Genomic DNA, 18,156 nt, shown 5'->3' with positions numbered 1-18,156 from the left:
TTTTCCAGCAAAGCAGCTGTCACGTGGCCTCTCTCAGTGCGTCATGGAAAAACGTGACGCCATTGGTCATGCGATCTAAAAACCGAAACCAAAACTGTGCTTTTCGGGAGGGTTTGTTACGACGATAGTTATAGCGCGAGAACAGAATGACGACAAAGATACAAGAAGGACACGAGCGCTCGTGTCCTTCTTGTCTATTTGCCGCCGTTCTGTTCTCGTCATGTCATACCAACTAGCCCAAGCTGCCACACTTGTAGGTTTGTTACGGTTTGTCATAATGGAAAGACCTATAGGAGGAGGAAGCAACAAAAAGGGAGAAGGCAGGGAGGTTAACCAGAAAGACATCCGGTTGGCTACCCTACACTGGGGGATTAGGGTAGGGGACAAGAAAGACGAGAAAGAGAGAAGAGAGGGAAAAGAAAAAAAAAAGGGTGGGGGAGAGACTGACAGTAATTTCACTGCAGCGTGTAGAACTCTACCGCATGTCAGAGGCGTTCACACAAGCCTGTCTTTCTCTGGAAACACAGCAGGGCTTTCACTGCCTTGTGGGCTGTCGAGGCATGTGGACGTTGCTGCAATAGCACCAGCACGGAAAGAGGCCGATCATCCAGTCGCCGCATTGCGTTGGCAAGTACTTGTCTATCTGAGGCAAATCGAGGACAATGGCACAGCAGGTGTTCGATATTTTCGTCGGTGCCGCAAACATCGCACGCCGCACTGTCAGTCATTCCGATTAACGTGGTATGAGCTTCCGTGAAAGCGACTCCCAGCCAAAGGCGATAGAGAAGCGAAGCTGCACGTCGATATAGGCTGGGTGGAGGCCGGAGTTGTAGTGAAGGGTCGAGCTCGTGCAGTCTTGTACGTCGTATGCTTGGTGTGTTCCACTCAGTCAGTGTGAGACTGCGGGCCAGTTGACGAATCTGCCTCGTCGCATCCGCTCTTGAAGAAAGACCTATAGAGTTTCATACAGTATTATTGTGTGAAACTCTATGGGAAAGACCCTTTCACGTGTGCCAAGAAAGAGCGCGTTAAATGCGAAGACAGATGAACCAAAAGGAAATTGAACCCTGTGCTACCCTGAAGCAGAGAGCACTTCGAATCTATAAAAATTTAAATGTTGGAAACGGTACAAGGACAGCGGTGTTTTTACAATGTTACACAACCTTGCTTGAGATCAGGCTCCGCAATTGGACTGTTAGCAGGCAGTTGAGACAGGCTAGCATGACAAATGGGTGAATTTTAAGAGAGGTAAACTTCAGTGTAAAAGAAAAAAAAGAATATATTAAACAATGGGCACCTGCATTGCCGTTGTATTGGCAAGGAATAGACATCAGTACGGTGCCTCAAATAGCAGAATAACATGATGCATTAAAAACTGGAGTTACCTTGAAGCCAAAAGCAAAGAAAGCCCAAGAATGACTACAGAAATACCGTGAAATATAAGAGGACATTGCCATTTGCAGAGTGGTCTACAACATAGTAAAAGAAAAAAAACATGATTACCAGAAAACTTCACAGACCACAACTAATTTTCTGGAGGCTAAATGCCTTTGACATGTGAGCAAACATACAGCTGTGCACAGCATTTTGCTAACTCATCGCTAGTCAAATGAAAAATTGGTCCACTCAGCGGAAGAACTTACAGGTGGTGTCTTTGATAGGTGTGAAACCCCACACTGAAACGCACAAATTGGGGTAAGAAAAAACTTGGAGCCATGACTGCAGCAAACATATTTATTATTGAACAACATAAATCTCAGGCACATGTCCAAAGGTTGGATGAACGGATGGATGAACAAAACTTAAATTAAAACCTGCAGATTAGCAGCCGAGACTAAGCCACCTCGGTCATCGCAGTAGGGTTTAGCTTTTCCGCCACATCTTGGGCCTGCTGAATGGCCCGAACTTGGTCGTCAAGTTCCAAGCTAGCCAGAGCGCCGCACCAACCCATCTCAAGGAGGTCCGGGTTTACGTGATCGAAAAACTGTGTAGTGTGTGGGCATAGGATGATAAGAACCAGCTTCTCACTTTCCAAAGGTTGATGCACAACATTAAATTGCACATACTATAAATGTTGTTTACACAGCAGCAACAAGACAGCAAAATGTACTCTTAAAAGTAAGATTCTTTATAACAAGCAGGAAGAGAATGACTCATGGGTAAAGTGCCGTGACATTGCTACGGCTATGTGACTCGCATCAGAAACTGCACGAGAAAAAGGACATTATATATTTACAAAGCGGCGAATATAGCACACATACACCAAGAAAACATCTGAACCACTTTAATGTGCAATAAAATGGTTATGCTAAACTCTGAGTGCTATTTCTCATCAGCAACAAAAGGGAGCAGTAATTAAATAGCTACAGGCAATTATAAGTTCTTGCTGGCTTCTTCGGCTCTCACATTTCATTCTTAACTTGAATGTTGGCTAGCAACAAATGCACATGTGTACAACAAATATTTTACGCAATTTAATCTTCTCAAGATGAATCAAGATGAAGGTCACACTTCAGCAAGTGACAATAAATGAGATGTGAAGGAAATCAGGTTTGTACAAAGCACGGGATGTGGTGCATGAAAACGTCGTGGATGAGCTAAGTTACGGAGTCACCCGTTGCCCTCATCTGACTCCTCTTCATCACTGAAGTAAGCACTCTTGCGTATTCGACGACGGCTTCCAGAAGACGAGTTCTGGCCGCCAGACTGTTGACCGCTTCCAGACTCTCGCTCCCGTTGTTGTTGCTAAAAGCAAGCAAAAAACAAAAAAATGGCAATGGCAAAGAGTACTTTACACCGCCTTTAGGATACGGAAAATAGAATAAACAACTAGTATTCTTAAGATGACAACCCAGGCGAGTCTCCATACGTGAAATGTGCAAAACACTCCCAATTGTGCACTCTTTTACCTGCCATTTTGTACTGGTCTTTCAATGGGAGGATATGAAGATGCAATAGTCAGGCGAAGAAGGACCACGTCTCGATTTGAAAATCCTAGGCTTGTGCGAATAGAGAATGTTAGGTTCGAAGCAAATAGTGATATAGGTCGAACAATTTTTAATAGCATATATATAGCACATTATAAAAAAATGGGCATATTTTCATGATCTATCTAACCTACACAAAATTTTCTCAAAATTAAAACAAGTCCTGTGCAAATGTGATTTTTTTTTGCTTGAAGGGGTGGGAACAACTATAAAGAGAAACAGCAATTTACTTTTGGTAGAAAGAGGTAACCTGTAAAGTATGTTACATTTTAAAATTTACAACACTTGTAGCATATTAGCTGGTATAACAAGCTCATAAACTTAAAGAATGGTGAATCGGTGCAAGGGTTATCCAATCATTTAATTTTGACGTGAGGCTGTGCGACAGTGCAAATTTTTTGTTAATAGGTCCTTCACTGCTTAGCACATCTCCACTGCGGTGAAACTACCTTTAAGGCCACATTCTGACTTATTAAACCTATTCGTTTATTTCAAATACTTTGAATTACCAAAAACTTAAATTCTAGTTTAAGCAAATTTAAATACTGTAATATTTGTTCAAGTATTCGAAGCATTTCAATATTCGCGCAAACCTAGGAAATCTACATGCCACAGAAACTAGACTAGCTGCTTAGCCTTTGCTACTTTCCACGCACCTCGTACTTGATTGCTGCATGAAGCGACTCCAAGGCAGGGTCTTCTTCATTTTCACTCTCGGTGGCCTCTGCTTCTTGCTCCTTGGGCCTGAAAAGTGATTACGAGCAGGGGGAGTATTATACAGCAATTACTAATCATCAATCATTTTATGTCCGCTGCAGGATGAAAGCCCCTGCAATTCATTTCCAGTTACTCTTGTCTAGTGGACAACATCCTTTCTTCGCCCATACCAGAATTTATTCGGGCCAGCTTCAACTGCACCTCCAACCTGAAGATTGCAGGTTCAATCGTGGTTGCGGTGGTGGCATTTCAATGATGGCAAAATGCTATGAGCCTGTGTGCTGTGCAATGTAAGTGCATGTTAAAGAATACCAAATGATCGAAATTTCCGTAGCCTTCCACTACGGTGTCTCTCATAATCATATAGTAGTTTGTGACGTAAAACCCCCGAGATATTATCATTAACTGCACCCCCTTCCCTTGGTTCCCATTACATAACTCTAATATACGATTCTAATAAATGAGGGAAGCATAGAGGACATAATCTTTAGTCTTTAATTGAAATTGAGTAAGAAAAATGGGTCGCTAGATTGATTTCCTTATTCTGTCAGATTCATAGCAGATGCCTTGATTCCATCAGGTTTTATAACTTTAGATAACCTGCAAAGGTTTATTGGTCAGCATTGGTCAGCTGCCTACCGTAAAGTCCGCAAAAGCCTTTCACATTTGTAGCTCTTGCCACACATACAAAAAACACTCACGAAAGTAAACAAGGAAATGAATGACACCATAGAAAAAATGGTAGCACATGCATAGGCAATTTGTAATTTGCGGTCTCGGTCCATATTTACAGCGAGCTGTTTTTCATCCATTCTAATTGCCCTTAAACCTTTAAGTCATAAACACTACACTTCAAATAAAAACTACAAATGGCGCCCTCTATTGTTTCCTTGACTTTATTATCTGTTCTCTTCACATGATTATGTCAAACTAATCACAAAGAAAATTGTGGAGGGAGGCTCCAGATGAAAATCTGACAACTTGGGTTTCTGTAACATGCATCTAAGTCTGAATACATGACTATTCCACAATTTTGCATACATCAAGCTGTTGATGCGATATAAAATGAAGCCGACACAAAAATTTTCACTCGTTTTTTTTAATCATATTAAAAGCCAAACCCTCAAAAGCCTGGGAGAAGGACTGGCCTCGAAAAGTGTGCCTCGAAAAATGAATTGAATGTTCTCTAAAGCTAGTTTCAGTTCCTGCTCTAGCACAATGTCACGACACCGCGTATTTTAACGTGCCCACGCAAGATATCATGACATTTACACAGCCGCTACACTCTATGGCTCCACTGGTGATGCATAAGCGGTCATTTTTAATGCTTTGGTACTCGACGGCATCACAGCTAGCCATACTAGAGCACGAAATCGTCAGAACTGACACGGCAGCCAGACATCATGCTAGTGTCACATTCAGTAGGTGCACCGCACAAACACTGACTTGATTGCCAAAATAAGTTATCCTTTTCAGCATTTATGAAGCTCCAAGCTTGTTCAGAGCTGTCTCTGCATAAAGGAGATCCGTGTGGTGAAGCAAACTCAGCTTTGCGAATTAGTATTGGTACCGTTTTAATTAAGCTAAGCAGCGTAAAGCTGTGGTCGCTTGTCTGCAGCAGTGGGATCGTGATGCTGGAAAGTGGTCATGAGAAGCGGGGGATTTTCAAACTATAATAATCTGAAAACCCTTACGCCTGCCCCTTCCTCCTCTTCCTCTTTTTTTCCGGTGCCTCTCGTTCGCCAAATGAATTCCGAGGACAGCGGTAACTGAGATGGCCCTCTTCCTGGAAAAAAAACCCACAACAATTATAGGCACAGGTACAGTGAAGTATGTGAAGAGCTTTGTTTATCTCGTTTCAAATTATGGCTCCTGTTTCAGCAAATCTTTAAAAATGGAGACACATGTGTTAGCAACCCATCCATAGCCTTGCTTGATTTTGAGTTGAATTACTTGGAGAATACCTAATGACGTTGCAGGCCAATGATTTTTTTTGTCATAGTGAATAGGCTGCACATGCATGTTCCGTTCTGTCTTCTTTTTCTGTTTGACTGACGGATTCAATTGTTATTCGTGGTACCGTGGTCTAGGTTCTGGCTTAGGAACCGGTTCTCTGGCCCCCAGGGGCCGCTCTGCCTTTGTACATAATGCTTGTATATAGTAATAAAAAGAGTTCCATGAGCGTCCGCCTGCGTCTCCACTGCGGCTCTCTTCTTCGGCCGGCACTATGGGCGCCGTGCCCCTTGTTTTTCGTCAATGTCACATCTGACGCGCGATACATTATTCAGTGCATGTGTTGTTTAGTTCTCTTTTGTGTGTTTTCATATTTCACGCTGTTTCAAACAGGAACACACACCAACTGGCACAACGCTAAAATCTGCGGCAGGTTTTTACTCACGCCACACTCGAAGCACCTCGATTTGTCCTTGTATTCTTTACGACGGATGAACTCGGGTGCTCGGCCGTTGTACTTTGCGATGCTTGCACGCAGCGTGCGTCCCATTAACGGCTGGTTGTTTAGTGCAGATGCGCATTTGGTGGCCGATTCGGGATCCATAAAGAGCACGAACGCGACTCCCTTGCTCTTCCACGTTTGCTTGTCCTTCATGACAGTCACCCTGCATACACAATATGATGTTACAATATTATATATTTCCACTTGTTCCCACTGTTTACTCATACGATGAAAAAAAAAAAACGATTGTTTGTAGTGTCTCTTTGTCTTAGTAACGAGTAAAGGGACACCAAAGAAAAAAACAAAACAATTTTTGTCGTACAAGTAAATTAATTTTTTCACAATATCAAAATCATCAAGCCTGCTGCAAAAAGATGCTTGGTAAGCAAGAAAACACGTCACATAAAAATTCAGGAGGCAATGCCACCTTGAAGTTCCCGAACCAGTCGCCACATCGAAAATTTTTAGTCTACTGAGACCTAAATGGTAAAAATGAAGCACAGTCAGCCACAAAAGTTTGCGGAGCACGCGAACGCGTGCGAAAATGCTTGTCTGCGCCACTTAGTGGTGCGCCATCTATCCTCTACCGCAGTGCCAGGACGGAAACGGGTCGTCTTGTTATTCACTGGTCTTCCAATTTTCCACTGACACCTAACCAATGACTAGGGCACTTTGTGACGAAATCCCGACTAAATAACAGTTATGTTCATGAAGTGCTTTAGGGGCACAAGCACATAGACGCAGATTCCAAGAAGGGCGTCGCGTTAAAAGTGAAATGCGAAAATAATTTGTACCCAGACAGAAAAGAGACAGGCCATAGATTAAGGGAGGGGTGCTTCTCAGCGCTGCGGTGCTGTTGACCACCGCTGACGTAGCGGAAATGTCGCGTAGAGGCTTTTGGCCAAGCACACGAGTGGTCTGTTCACTTCTGTGGTCGACTGTGCATTGCATTTTGAGATCTCTCACTCACACATGCACACACAAGCATCATATATATATATTTATATATATATATATATATGTGTGTGTGTTTGTGTGTGTGAGTCGTGCAGAAAAAAAAAAGCAAAACTGCATTAGCAGACTGTGATAGAATGAATACAGCCAACTGACGACACTTATGTTGTGCATGAATTACCTCAAGCCTGAGGTAAGCTTCCCATTATGGAAGGGGGAATTAGAAAGTGCATGACAGATAACCGGATTGACTTTCACACATCGTGGCTGATTGGAAATTGCAGTTGAAACTGTCCTATCGTCTTGTACTTTTTTTTCACAACGAACCACAAAATAGCTCAAAATAAAGCTGAGTATATGTATTTTCTTGTACCTGCGTCGAAGAGCGGTGCACTGGCGCAGGACTTACAACGAACAGAGCCGTTCATTTTAAGTCCTACATAACAAGAAAATACATGGAAAGCTTACAAGTGGTATTGTTGAGGCTGAGGTTATATCGTCCCTACATTCTATGCACGTCAGCACTACGTCACTCAAGTTCAGTCAGAAAGTGTGGCAATAAAACATTATGTTGGAAGTTGGCGCCCGTGTTTTTGTGTCTTCTTTCCGAGTCCCCATTCATTCAGCGCTATGTCAAAGAGCACCAACAAGCACGACTTTCAACAATCCCGAAGGACATCGTTCACTGCGGGAGTTGATGGGGAATGGCACTAGCGCGACTTCGCGACGAATATATCGCGTACACTTACTTGGCAACCTTGCCATACTTCTCGAAGATCTGGTGCAGGTCATTGTTTGTGAGCTTGAACGGCAAATTGCTCACGTACACGGTGCTTTTGCTCGGCTTGAGACCCGCGCTCATGTCGGCGACGCTTCAGTTCGAAGATAAAGCTGTCAGTTGAAGATAAATCAGTCGCAAGTGCTGCAGCCAGTCAGATTAACGAGCACGCTTTTCATTCTTATGAAGGCAAGAAGCGTTCGAAATCCTGATGACTGTTTCCTGATCACATAAGGAGGAGCATTTTCACGTTTCGTTAGACACAGTACCCTGCAAGAAGCAGCTATGACATTGTCTTGGATTCATTCGACTTGTATGAGATTACGGGCACTTAGATCACGATGTTTTCGATCACGACCGCTCTAGATAGAGTGAACTAGCTTCCTTCGTGTTTCACGATCGAGATTAATCAGGATCTGTTTCCTCTACCACAATGGACTTCCATCTAGGTTTTATGTAAATAAGTCGAAAGCACGATACTAGACCTCTATCAAACCCGACTACGATAAAAAATGGGGCCCCACCTGACCAGTTCAAATAAATTGTGCCAATGAAGCGGCAAACATTGCCAATGACTCTTCAAATTTTTGATGAAGAGGGTAAAGTAATAAAGTAAGAATTACGTTTTAAAATATTTGTTAGTTAGAAAGCTAATTCCTTTAGCCTTGGATAGGCTTTGTCTTCCTCCATGACCGTGCTCCATGATCATCGTCAACAATCGTCAACAAACGGCAGCGTCCATGAAAGCGAGGCGCCCGGCTTCAAACGGGTCGCTCCGGCACTCTCGAGTGTCGAAAATTTATGTGAAGGCGTCCGTGAAATTCAGTAAGCGCAAGTCTGGATGATCCAGCGGCAATGATAGCTGCAGGGGAGCCCCTGGAGTTCGTGCCGTACGGCAGCGAATACCTGACGCATCACCCTGGAAACGTGCGGCACTGCAGCGATGGAGGGAACGCCGGCGATCGAGTCCCGACAAGCGCCACGGAACTCTCGGAAGCCCTGCAGGGCGTCTCTCTGTGCATCGAGGACGGCCCCCAGCAGGCCAAAACCTCCTTCTGGAAACTGCGCGAAAGCCCTTCGCCGGAAGACGACGACTCCGACGGGGAAGAGGAAATCTACGCATCGTCCAACACCGTAGTCTGGAGCAAGTCGAACGGCGGCGACGTGCGCACGGTTTTGCGGACTTTCAACATAAGCGGGAAAATTCAGGACGCCCTTTGGTGCGAGTTTCTGATGGCCGATTACCAGGCGAGGCACCTCTTCGGCAGCGCCAGCGCGTCGGAGACGGAGACGAGAGTACCCTGCGTGTGCATCTTCGAAGAGAGCGCCGGAACCTTGCACTGTTTTTCGCGCTCCGGTGAGGATTACACGCGCTCGGTACCTTTCGTCGTGTCTCGGCTATGGCCCATGCGGTACGGACTGCTAATCGAACGCCGATCGCGAGACGATCGGGGGGCAAGTGCGCCGATCGCGTCTCACTTGCCTCCCGCGACTCCCAGGGAGCACTCCGCTGCCGGCGCCATGATGTTCAGTCTCCTGCACCCTTTGGACGAAGTCGCACCCGTGGTGAGTCGAACTGCGGTGCACGGACACGTTCCCAGGTTCGGCTACATGCAGTGCGGCTCCGACGTCGAAGTCGTGTACGTGTGCGAAGAGCCCTCGCTACTCGTCATGTTCCACAGGTCCCAGGCGTCGCACAGCGTGTGGGAAGTGCGTCGCACCACGGACGAGGAAGACCAGTTCGTCGACACCTCGGCCGTCGCGTACAACAGCGACCGGACCCCGAGCTTCTTCCGCGCCGCCTCCGTTGCGTCTTCGCCGGCCGCCTGGTCGTCTTTCGGTTGCTCGCCGCGACGGTCCCATGGCTCCCCCGCCAACGGTCGCTCTACGCTGGACCGGGCCTCAAACTCCAGCCACTACAGCCACTCACCTCTGGCGCACATGGCGTACCTGAGCCGATCGCAGTCTCCGTTGCCCAGCGGAACGCCCCTGTTCGCTTCTAGCCACGAGAACACGTTTAACACGACGAGCCTTGCGTACGATCAGTGTGAGCCTCAGGCTTCCCCGCTCCTACCGGACATTTGCCTCGACCAGCTTTGGTGCGAGCCTCAGGCTTCGGGTGAGAGAGCCTCCAAGGCGTTTGTGATCCGCGACATGGTTGGGAACGCATACCTCTGCTTCCACCTGAGCTCGCGGAAGGCGCTCAAATTCGTCAGCCTCAGCAAAGGCAGCGCACGCCCTACGCTCAAGGAGTGCGACTCCATATCGGCGCTAGATGTCCAGTATCTGCAGTCCCTGAAAATGCTGCTCGTGCTTGACCTGAACCACAGCCTCACCCTCTATGCCGGACCCACTAGACTATGTAAGGTCCACGTGCCTTCGTTTGTGTTTGCGCCCACAAGCGAACTTGAGTGCTCGCTCGCACGTGCTTCCCCCGGGCCCGGCCACGCGCACGAAGGGGCTGAAGATTCGCGACCCTTACCGCTGCCACACCATGTCTCCCTGCAGGATGCCGTCAGAAACCGTGTCACATTGGAGTCGTCGTCTGGAACATACTATCGACTCAGCCTCCCTGCAATGTCCAAGGACAGGATCGTGAAACGTTGTCTGAAAGCTCTGTCTACAGTCCTGCCCCAGGAACTGGGCGTCCAAGTGCTCATGAAGTGGTACATGTCGAGAAATGCACCCGGACCAACAGACCTGACGGCATCGACTGAAATGCATTCTTTTTTGTTGTTCATTCTGGGGACGGTTGGTTGCATTGCTGCCAGCAATGGCTTGCAACAAGTTGGTGGCATGGACCTTGACGTTGTAACACCTGTGGCAGTGAAAAAATCTAAATCAAGTGAAAGAGGCTCCAATGTAGACTGGGAGTATTTGCTAGAACGGTCAGGAGGTTCTGTCAGTCCAGCGTCAAAAAGTGTGCCAAAAGTAGGCCCAAAGATGCCGCTATTTGTTTCTAGCTCCGAGACATTGGCTAGCAATGTTGCACCCCTCCAGGAGCATGCCTTCAGTGTGCTGACTGCACTCCATCTTGTCTACGAAGACGCCAAGCTGGATGTGCTGGAGTGGCCCTCATTGCCTCGATTCGCCGAGTTCCTCTATAGACTGGCTGTCCATTTGCACTTGAAGTCCTATCAAGACCTTTACAGAAAGGACTTCCCAGAGAAAATTAGAATCATCGACATTGCATCTACAGCACATATTTCTGAGGGTGAACCAAGGACTCCGTCTTCGTTTCCTTTGTCCCCACCGAACATATTTTCCTGGATCACAAATACGATGGCACATCAAAACGACAAGTCAAGATTTCTTTATATTCCTGGGACGACGAGATCTCTCAAAGCAGTTGTGCTTCTTTACTCTGTGCTCTCTCGCCCGCTGGAGTGTTCATTTTCTACTGACCTCCTGCAGGATGTTTCTGCTGCATCACTAGGAAAATGCGAAGACCATAAATTTTCTTTTCACAAGGAGAGTGGTGTAGGTGAGAGGATAGTCTCTCTCCTTGTCAAGCTTGGCATCAATTTGGATAAGCTTTCTCGTTGGCCCTCTGGAGTAGTTGCACCGCTTCAAGACGCCATGGTCGAGTGTCAGGACAGCCCATCTCTTGGTTGGGGCCCAGCGGCGTGTCGCTTAGTTGGAAGGGAAGATCTTGCCGAGCTCACAGCGCACAAGCAAAGTTGCCTTGCTAAGATGCCTCTGCCATCTGTGCAAGAAAACCCTAAGCATGCATCGAGCTTTATTGAAAAGGACAACGGCTTTGAGCTCCTCAACAAAGAAATGTGTAAGCTAAAGTTCAGTAAAGACCAACGCATAGCTGAGGCATGCCGCATGCTTCAGTCTTCAATGCCAGTGTGCATCGCAATCCAGCAGAGGCCGGAAGTAAGCGACCATGAATTTGTGGAGGAACAAGAACGCCATTTGTACGGCTTGTGCATTCGCACCATGGCCCTTCCTGTGGGGAGGGGTATGATAACATTGCGCAGCTGCCAGCCTGTACTTGCTGACCCATTGCCAGTTCCAAAGCTCTGTCTTACGGGGCGGGTTCCCCTGAGAAATGCCACAGTTGACATGTCTCACATTGAAGTGCCCCCAAATATGAACACGTGGCCCTTGTTTCACAATGGTGTTGCAGCTGGACTGCGGGTTGCACCCGACGCAAGCGACGTGGACTCAAGTTGGATTACCTTCAACAAGCCCAGAGCCAGCACTGCTACAGATGCCACTATCGAGCATGCTGGCTTCCTCCTTGGTCTTGGCCTCAACGGCCACCTGTCTGCTCTCAGTACCACGGCAATCCATGATTATATGCTAAAAAACCACGAGCTGACTAGCGTCGGGCTGCTACTTGGCTTGGCTGCTTCTAAGCTGGGCAGCATGGACCTAGCAGGCACGAAACTGATGAGCATTCATGTTGAAACCCTTCTGCCGCCTACCTCTACAGAATTGGATGTTCACCCACTAGTATGCGTGGCATCCGTCATGGGTCTGGGACTGCTCTACGCAGAGTCTGGTCATAGCCAGATGGCAGACATACTCCTTGGAGAGATTGGTCGCCCTCCTGGGCCAGAGATGGATCATTGCATTGACAGGGAAAGTTATGCACTGGCTGCCGGGCTTGCTTTGGGCTTAATCATGCTTGGAAAAGGTGGCTCTCTGTCCTACCATTCTAACTTGCGCATGGCTGAGCAGCTTCACCATTATATGGTTGGTGGACGCATGCGGTCGGCGGGAAGCCAGCGGGAGAGATTTCGTTCTCCAAGCTACCAAATTAGAGAAGGCAACACTGTCAATGTTCACGTCACCAGCCCAGCAGCTACCCTTGCCCTTGGCATGATGTTCTTCAACAGCGCTGATAAGGCGGTTGCTGGCTGGATGGCTGCTCCAGAAACACAGTATCTCTTGGACATGGTCAGGCCGGACTTTCTTCTCCTCCGGACGCTAGCCTCTGGACTCATTCTATGGTCGGATGTCTGCCCCACAAAGGCCTGGATTCAGAGTCATATACCTGAAGTGGTCGCTACTTATGCATTTCAAAAGGCGTCTGAAGATGTAGATATTGACCACGAGACCATGAGTCAAGCATACTGCAACATATTGGCCGGAGCTTGCCTTTGCATTGGCCTCAAATTTGCAGGCTCTGCGAACTACGAGGCATTCCATATCCTCCGTCATTACACAATGTACTTTTTGGACTTGCAGAAACAGGCTGTGGCCGAGCAAGCTGGACGAAACACATTGGAGACCTGCCTCCTCGTCAACGTGTTGAGTCTGTCTCTCGTCATGGCTGGCACTGGTGACCTTGAAGTAATGCGCATCTGCCGCCTCCTCCGACTGCGTTCCACTCACGCTTCAAGCCATGTCCTGTACGGTTCTTACTTGGCAACACACATGGCGTTGGGCTTCTTATTCCTCGGTGGTACTGAACTCACTCTTAGCACACGTCCCATGGCCATTGCAGCTTTGCTGTGTTCCCTCTTCCCATGTTTTCCAATCCACAGCAGTGACAACCGCTACCACTTGCAAGCCTTCAGGCATCTTTATGTTCTTGCCGTGGAACCTCGCCACTTACTGCCAGTGGACTCCATAACCGGGAATGTCGTCTACAGCCATATAACCGTCTCCTTCAAGCCAACGAATGCCTATGGTGCCTGCAAGTATGTGTTGAAAGCACCTTGTCACCTTCCTGAACTTGACCTCTTGGACAGCGTCAGCTTGAACGATCCTCGCTACTGGCCAATTACCTTCAGGCGCGACAAAAACTGGGACCTCCTTAAACTGGCGCTCTTGAACCGAGGCCGACTGTGCGTCAAGCACAAGGCTGGTTGCCTACCATATGCTGTGGATCCCACAGGCTGCAAGACAGCTTTTGAGCAAAGTGCTATAAAGGACTTGCTACGTGGATGGTCAACGAGGTCCAAGGTATCTGCCTGTTTCTCTGAGAACACCGTCATTTCCAAATTCACTGAGTTCTTTCTGCGAGTGCGTGCATCTGGCGACTCCGAGCAGGCTCTGCAGCATGCCTTTGGCACCATACTTCTAGAGTGCACCATGCGCGAGAGGGTGGACACACTTTCCACGCTCTTCGATCTGTTCCAGACGGCCAGACACAACTTCATGCAGTCTACGCTACCGCTGTGGCAGGCCAAGATTGTGCTGACCTACTACGACTACTGCAGAGGACCAAAGCAGCAACTCATTGACAAGTCTTTTGCCCTCACCTTGCGGGCTCGCATTGCGGCTGCTGTTGACGACGTCCTGCCCAAAGAGAAGCTGCGCACAGCGGTGCAGACATATGTGAAGGACGGGCCCAGTGTACCTGCAGCCGTGCTTCCATTCCTTGTGTGGCACGACATTTCGTACCCTCTGTCGAATACTCGCCAATGTTCAGACAGCCCTACTCATTTCCTTGCCTTCTGCCTTGAACATTTGGCACCAGCCATTGGCATTGAGACAGTCCTGCAGTCGCTGCTATGAATGTGCCGGTGGTTACAACTGTTGCCGACTTATATATGCATGTTTTGTTGACTCAACTTTCGTGTACCTAGCTATTAACCTATTTAATTAATAAATGCATGTTTTGTTGATCCAACTTCAGTGTTTTAATTTCAAGGGAGACTGCCTTGTGGCGTAGTCGAAACAGAAAATTTTAATGCAATCTCTGCAGCGTGCAAGAAGTTCAGCAATGTTTTGCAATTACAAGTGCTTTTCACTTTCCTATATGAAGTCAACTTGGTGCACCATACTGTTTGTGCAAGGGGTTGGGAGCCTGTTATGTCTGGATTAATACACAAAAGGTGGTACACATTGGTATTTTCAACGTTCTCCGAGTGGAAAATCGCTTTGAGGCCTTACCTATGCTAGTAATTGGCAGATTCTGCATGACAAGGAATGTGTGGGTGCTACACAACAGGTTACAGTATAGCCTAGAGGAGAGTCTGGAGGACTAGGGCAGGAGTGGGCGTATGTACCGCAATGGTTCAAGTGTCTTTAGAGACCATTATAAGTAGATATCCTCTGCAACAACTTTTCTTGGCATTGATGCAAACGCTACCCAGCCAAATCACGTGTCTCCTACCACCAGTGAATGTAGTTCCACAATTGCACATGTATTTCCAACGTAAAATACTTTACATTTTAGGTGGGGCTATTTGAGACGAGACGCAGTTCACACCAGTAAGCTATTCGTATTTATTTTAGTTTATTCGTAGTGACTTTGCATTTTCGAATGCGCGAAGAAGGCCCATTTTTATATGTGTACTTGAAACACTAAGCAGCGTCTGCATCTACATGAAATGCTAATGGTGTACCCCTGTCACTTTTCACAGCATTACGAGACGAGCGACAAAATGAACTACTTCACATAGTGCTACATGTGCAAAAGCTCTGCCTTCGTCGCTTTCCCTTCAGTATCGAGAAATGTTGTGGCTGTGGCCGAGTATAGTTCAGCAGAAAACACTGAATGGTGTTGCAAATACTATGCTGTATGGCTAGTGTTTGACACTGGAAGCTTCATCAAAATATCCGTAATTGGTGAAGTCCCTGAATCTTTGCAAGGAAGAAAGTAGAACTGATATTTTTTTGTTTAGTTGAGCTTGAACGCAGAATGGTGTTCAAACGATTAAACTACAGGTCCAAAAAATCTGCAAAACATCCAATATGTACTGGTTCCTGCAGGAACTGCACACTCGGCTCGACATATTATTACAGCTCTTGACGCTAGCCAGGCAATGAACGCTGAATTTTTTTCTAAAACTGGCATGAAAAACATTGCCTTTTGTCGCTTCAATATATTGGGCCAATTTATATGATAAATGCCATGCCAGTCATTATCAAAGGCCGGCATGTCATCGTCAGACTCGTCGAAGGCAACAAGTGTGCCTTCACTAGAAGAACAGCAAACTCTGTTTATTTATATGAACTGCGGCGGCAGTCTTCACTGAGCTGCGCTCCTTCATGACTGCTGTTCTAACATCAGGGAATTCTCGTTCGATCGTATGCTTCCCCAATGTACAGGGTGTGTCAAAAATTCCCAGGCCACTATCCCATATATTTCTAAGAAAGCATGGCCTGAGAACTTTTAACCAGGACTTTATATTCAAGAACCTTTGTCTTACTTTTTTTTTGCACTGTGTCACATGGTGAAGGAGCAGAACAGAGAGGAATGGGACAATTACTCCCCCAACTCAACTGTTTCATTCCTCCCAAATTACGTTCAGTGGCTAAAGTTCAGTCCTAATGCCTAAACTATTTCTTTGAAGTACAGCACTGATGCACGTTTTTGGAGACAAATTGACATTAGCATCCACAAAGCGGTTCAAATCTGAGCGTTACAATTGTGATAGCAGAAACTTACTTCGAACATGTGAAAAGGGCAACTTCCAGTCGCAGAAAGCTTCATTCCTGAAAACGCCCGCCATTACATTCATGAAATTGGTCTGCTAGCACCATTTCACGAGTAATTGCCTAACGTCTTTGAAGCAACTGCAAGAGAGGACATGCTGCCCCATTCCTCAAACCGTCCCAAACCCCCAGACTCTCCCCTATTGGCATTACAGGAGTTGCAACCATGACTGTTCTGCCGCCAGCATAGAAGCGACGGGCACTGGTACGTGGAATTGCATTTGATCTTCTGGCTTCATTTGACGGTGTTGCTTTTGGAGATTACTTTTTGATAATACACATTGCACTGTACATATGACCCCAGACAATAAATATGTTTGAACATGTGCTGACCTACTTGCACTCTTGCGTTTAAATGCACAGATATAACTCATAAAGCGGATGAAGAGATGGCTGCCACACAGCTCAGTTGGTTGAGTTGGTCGCAGACGCAGTCCCTGCCAGCAGAAAGTCATCTTTCAGTCCACTTCTCTTGGCATTTACATTCCAAGTGCTACTAATAACTCCCCTATACTTTCCTTGGCATCATTGTCTCATTAACAATTCTTAATAATATTGTGTCTACTAAAGAAAACAAGCTTTTCAATTTCCACTTCTTCATTCACAGCGAGGGTCTCGTTTTAGCCCAGCAAACTCGATGCCTTCAGGTAGTATGCGCAGGATCAGTGGTCAGATGCCGGCTTGTAATAAGACCACATGCTAAGCAATGCCAACAGGCAAAAAATATGTGTTCCACACTTGCAGTCAAAGTATCGGTCGCGCTGACTAACAATACCACGTTTAAAGAAACATATACACCCCATGAAGTGGACGGGGGGATGGCTGCTGCCGTAGCTTAGTTGGTAGAACACCAACACATTATTCAAAGGTTCAGGCTTCGCACCTGCCAGCAGCAAGTTACCTTTTTGTCCGTTATTGTTTCTTCACATTAGCATTACACTTATTACCACAGGTCGGCAAAAAACTTGGGAGCTCACTCAGACTTGCCCATGAAACATACCTCAACCTTAGAACTCTGCAAGACTCGCACTGACCAACGTTTTCCTCGACGAGAGTCACTCGAACTTGCTAAAATATTACTCACTTGAACCAACTCCTACTCGCAGCTCTATCAGAGTCCGAGTCAGTCCATTCGTGAACCCGTTGTAGGACGATTAGATGTTTTGCCCTAAGTGTCAATGCTTTTTAACAGATATCTCGCATGATTGGTGCTCTCCTTGGCGCTTTTGATCTAGTCTCTTTAAATACGAGCTATCGGTGGTTGAAATCCACTAAGGACATTTTTTATAAAAAGTAATGACTCGCACAACATGTTTTTTTTTACAAGGCCTTTGTTTGTAAGAAAATGGGGGCGGGGTGGAGTGTGGGGAAGGTTAAGAAACTTCTCCCTTGTCCCCCTCCATGACTTGCACATCTGTTCGACCAATATTGAGCTGGCGTATGAACGCTACTGCGCCGATGTGTGAATAGACGTAGTGTAAACCTGAGCCAACATAAGGGCGACAGCAATGCTAAAGTTGAGCGGATAGGACGACAGGTCGGCAAAACTATGCGGAGCTCGCTCAGACTATTCCATGAAATATACATCACCCTTACGGCTCACTCGTACTCAAAGTTTTTCTCAACCGGACTGACACTCACTGAAATTTTTCTCGACCGGGCGCATGCTCACCATAGTCTAACTCGACAGACTCTCTCAGTCCCAGACTCTCAGCTCAATTTAAGTCTGGGTCGGTGTGAGCAAGTCGACTTGTGAGCAAATGTGCAGACCTATGCTCACTGCTACTAACATCCCCTATACTTTTCTTGGCATCTTTGTCAGTTCTCACAAATATTTTGTCTAACAATGAGAACGGGCCCTT

At 46.7% G+C, this 18,156-nt stretch overlaps 2 protein-coding genes across 2 annotated transcripts; one reads left to right on the top strand and one right to left on the bottom strand.

The window, feature by feature from the left end:
* Positions 1–2,452: 2,452 nt before the first annotated feature.
* Positions 2,453–8,164, bottom strand: LOC119163520 (zinc finger CCHC-type and RNA-binding motif-containing protein 1). Its single transcript, XM_037415529.2, has 5 exons — positions 7,863–8,164; positions 6,103–6,322; positions 5,399–5,490; positions 3,644–3,731; positions 2,453–2,745 (listed from the first exon to the last, which is right to left on the bottom strand). Exons 1-5 carry the CDS (start codon positions 7,973–7,975, stop codon positions 2,611–2,613), a joined length of 648 nt encoding a protein of 215 aa, XP_037271426.2. The 5' UTR covers positions 7,976–8,164; the 3' UTR covers positions 2,453–2,610.
* A 435-nt stretch (positions 8,165–8,599) lies between these two features.
* On the top strand, positions 8,600–14,483 carry shtd (anaphase promoting complex subunit 1). Its single transcript, XM_037415528.2, has one exon. The coding sequence runs from the start codon at positions 8,747–8,749 to the stop codon at positions 14,366–14,368; it is 5,622 nt and encodes a 1,873-aa protein (XP_037271425.2). The 5' UTR covers positions 8,600–8,746; the 3' UTR covers positions 14,369–14,483.
* Positions 14,484–18,156: the final 3,673 nt, after the last annotated feature.

Source organism: Rhipicephalus microplus, chromosome 9 (assembly GCF_043290135.1).
Source record: "Rhipicephalus microplus isolate Deutch F79 chromosome 9, USDA_Rmic, whole genome shotgun sequence".
Classification (NCBI taxonomy): domain Eukaryota; kingdom Metazoa; phylum Arthropoda; class Arachnida; order Ixodida; family Ixodidae; genus Rhipicephalus; species Rhipicephalus microplus.
This window is presented reverse-complemented; position numbering and strand designations above follow the sequence as displayed.

Bases quoted from the DNA above. Each gene is read 5' to 3' on its own strand.
- shtd (XM_037415528.2), top strand. From the start codon at position 8,747: ATGATAGCTGCAGGGGAGCCCCTGGAGTTCGTGCCGTACGGCAGCGAA.
- LOC119163520 (XM_037415529.2), bottom strand. From the start codon at position 7,975: ATGAGCGCGGGTCTCAAGCCGAGCAAAAGCACCGTGTACGTGAGCAAT. The intron at 6,323-7,862 runs GTAAGTGTACGC...TTGTGTATGCAG, and splicing joins AAGTATGGCAAGGTTGCCAA to GGTGACTGTCATGAAGGACA. The intron at 2,746-3,643 runs GTGCGTGGAAAG...GCTTGCTTTTAG, and splicing joins ATGCAGCAATCAAGTACGAG to CAACAACAACGGGAGCGAGA.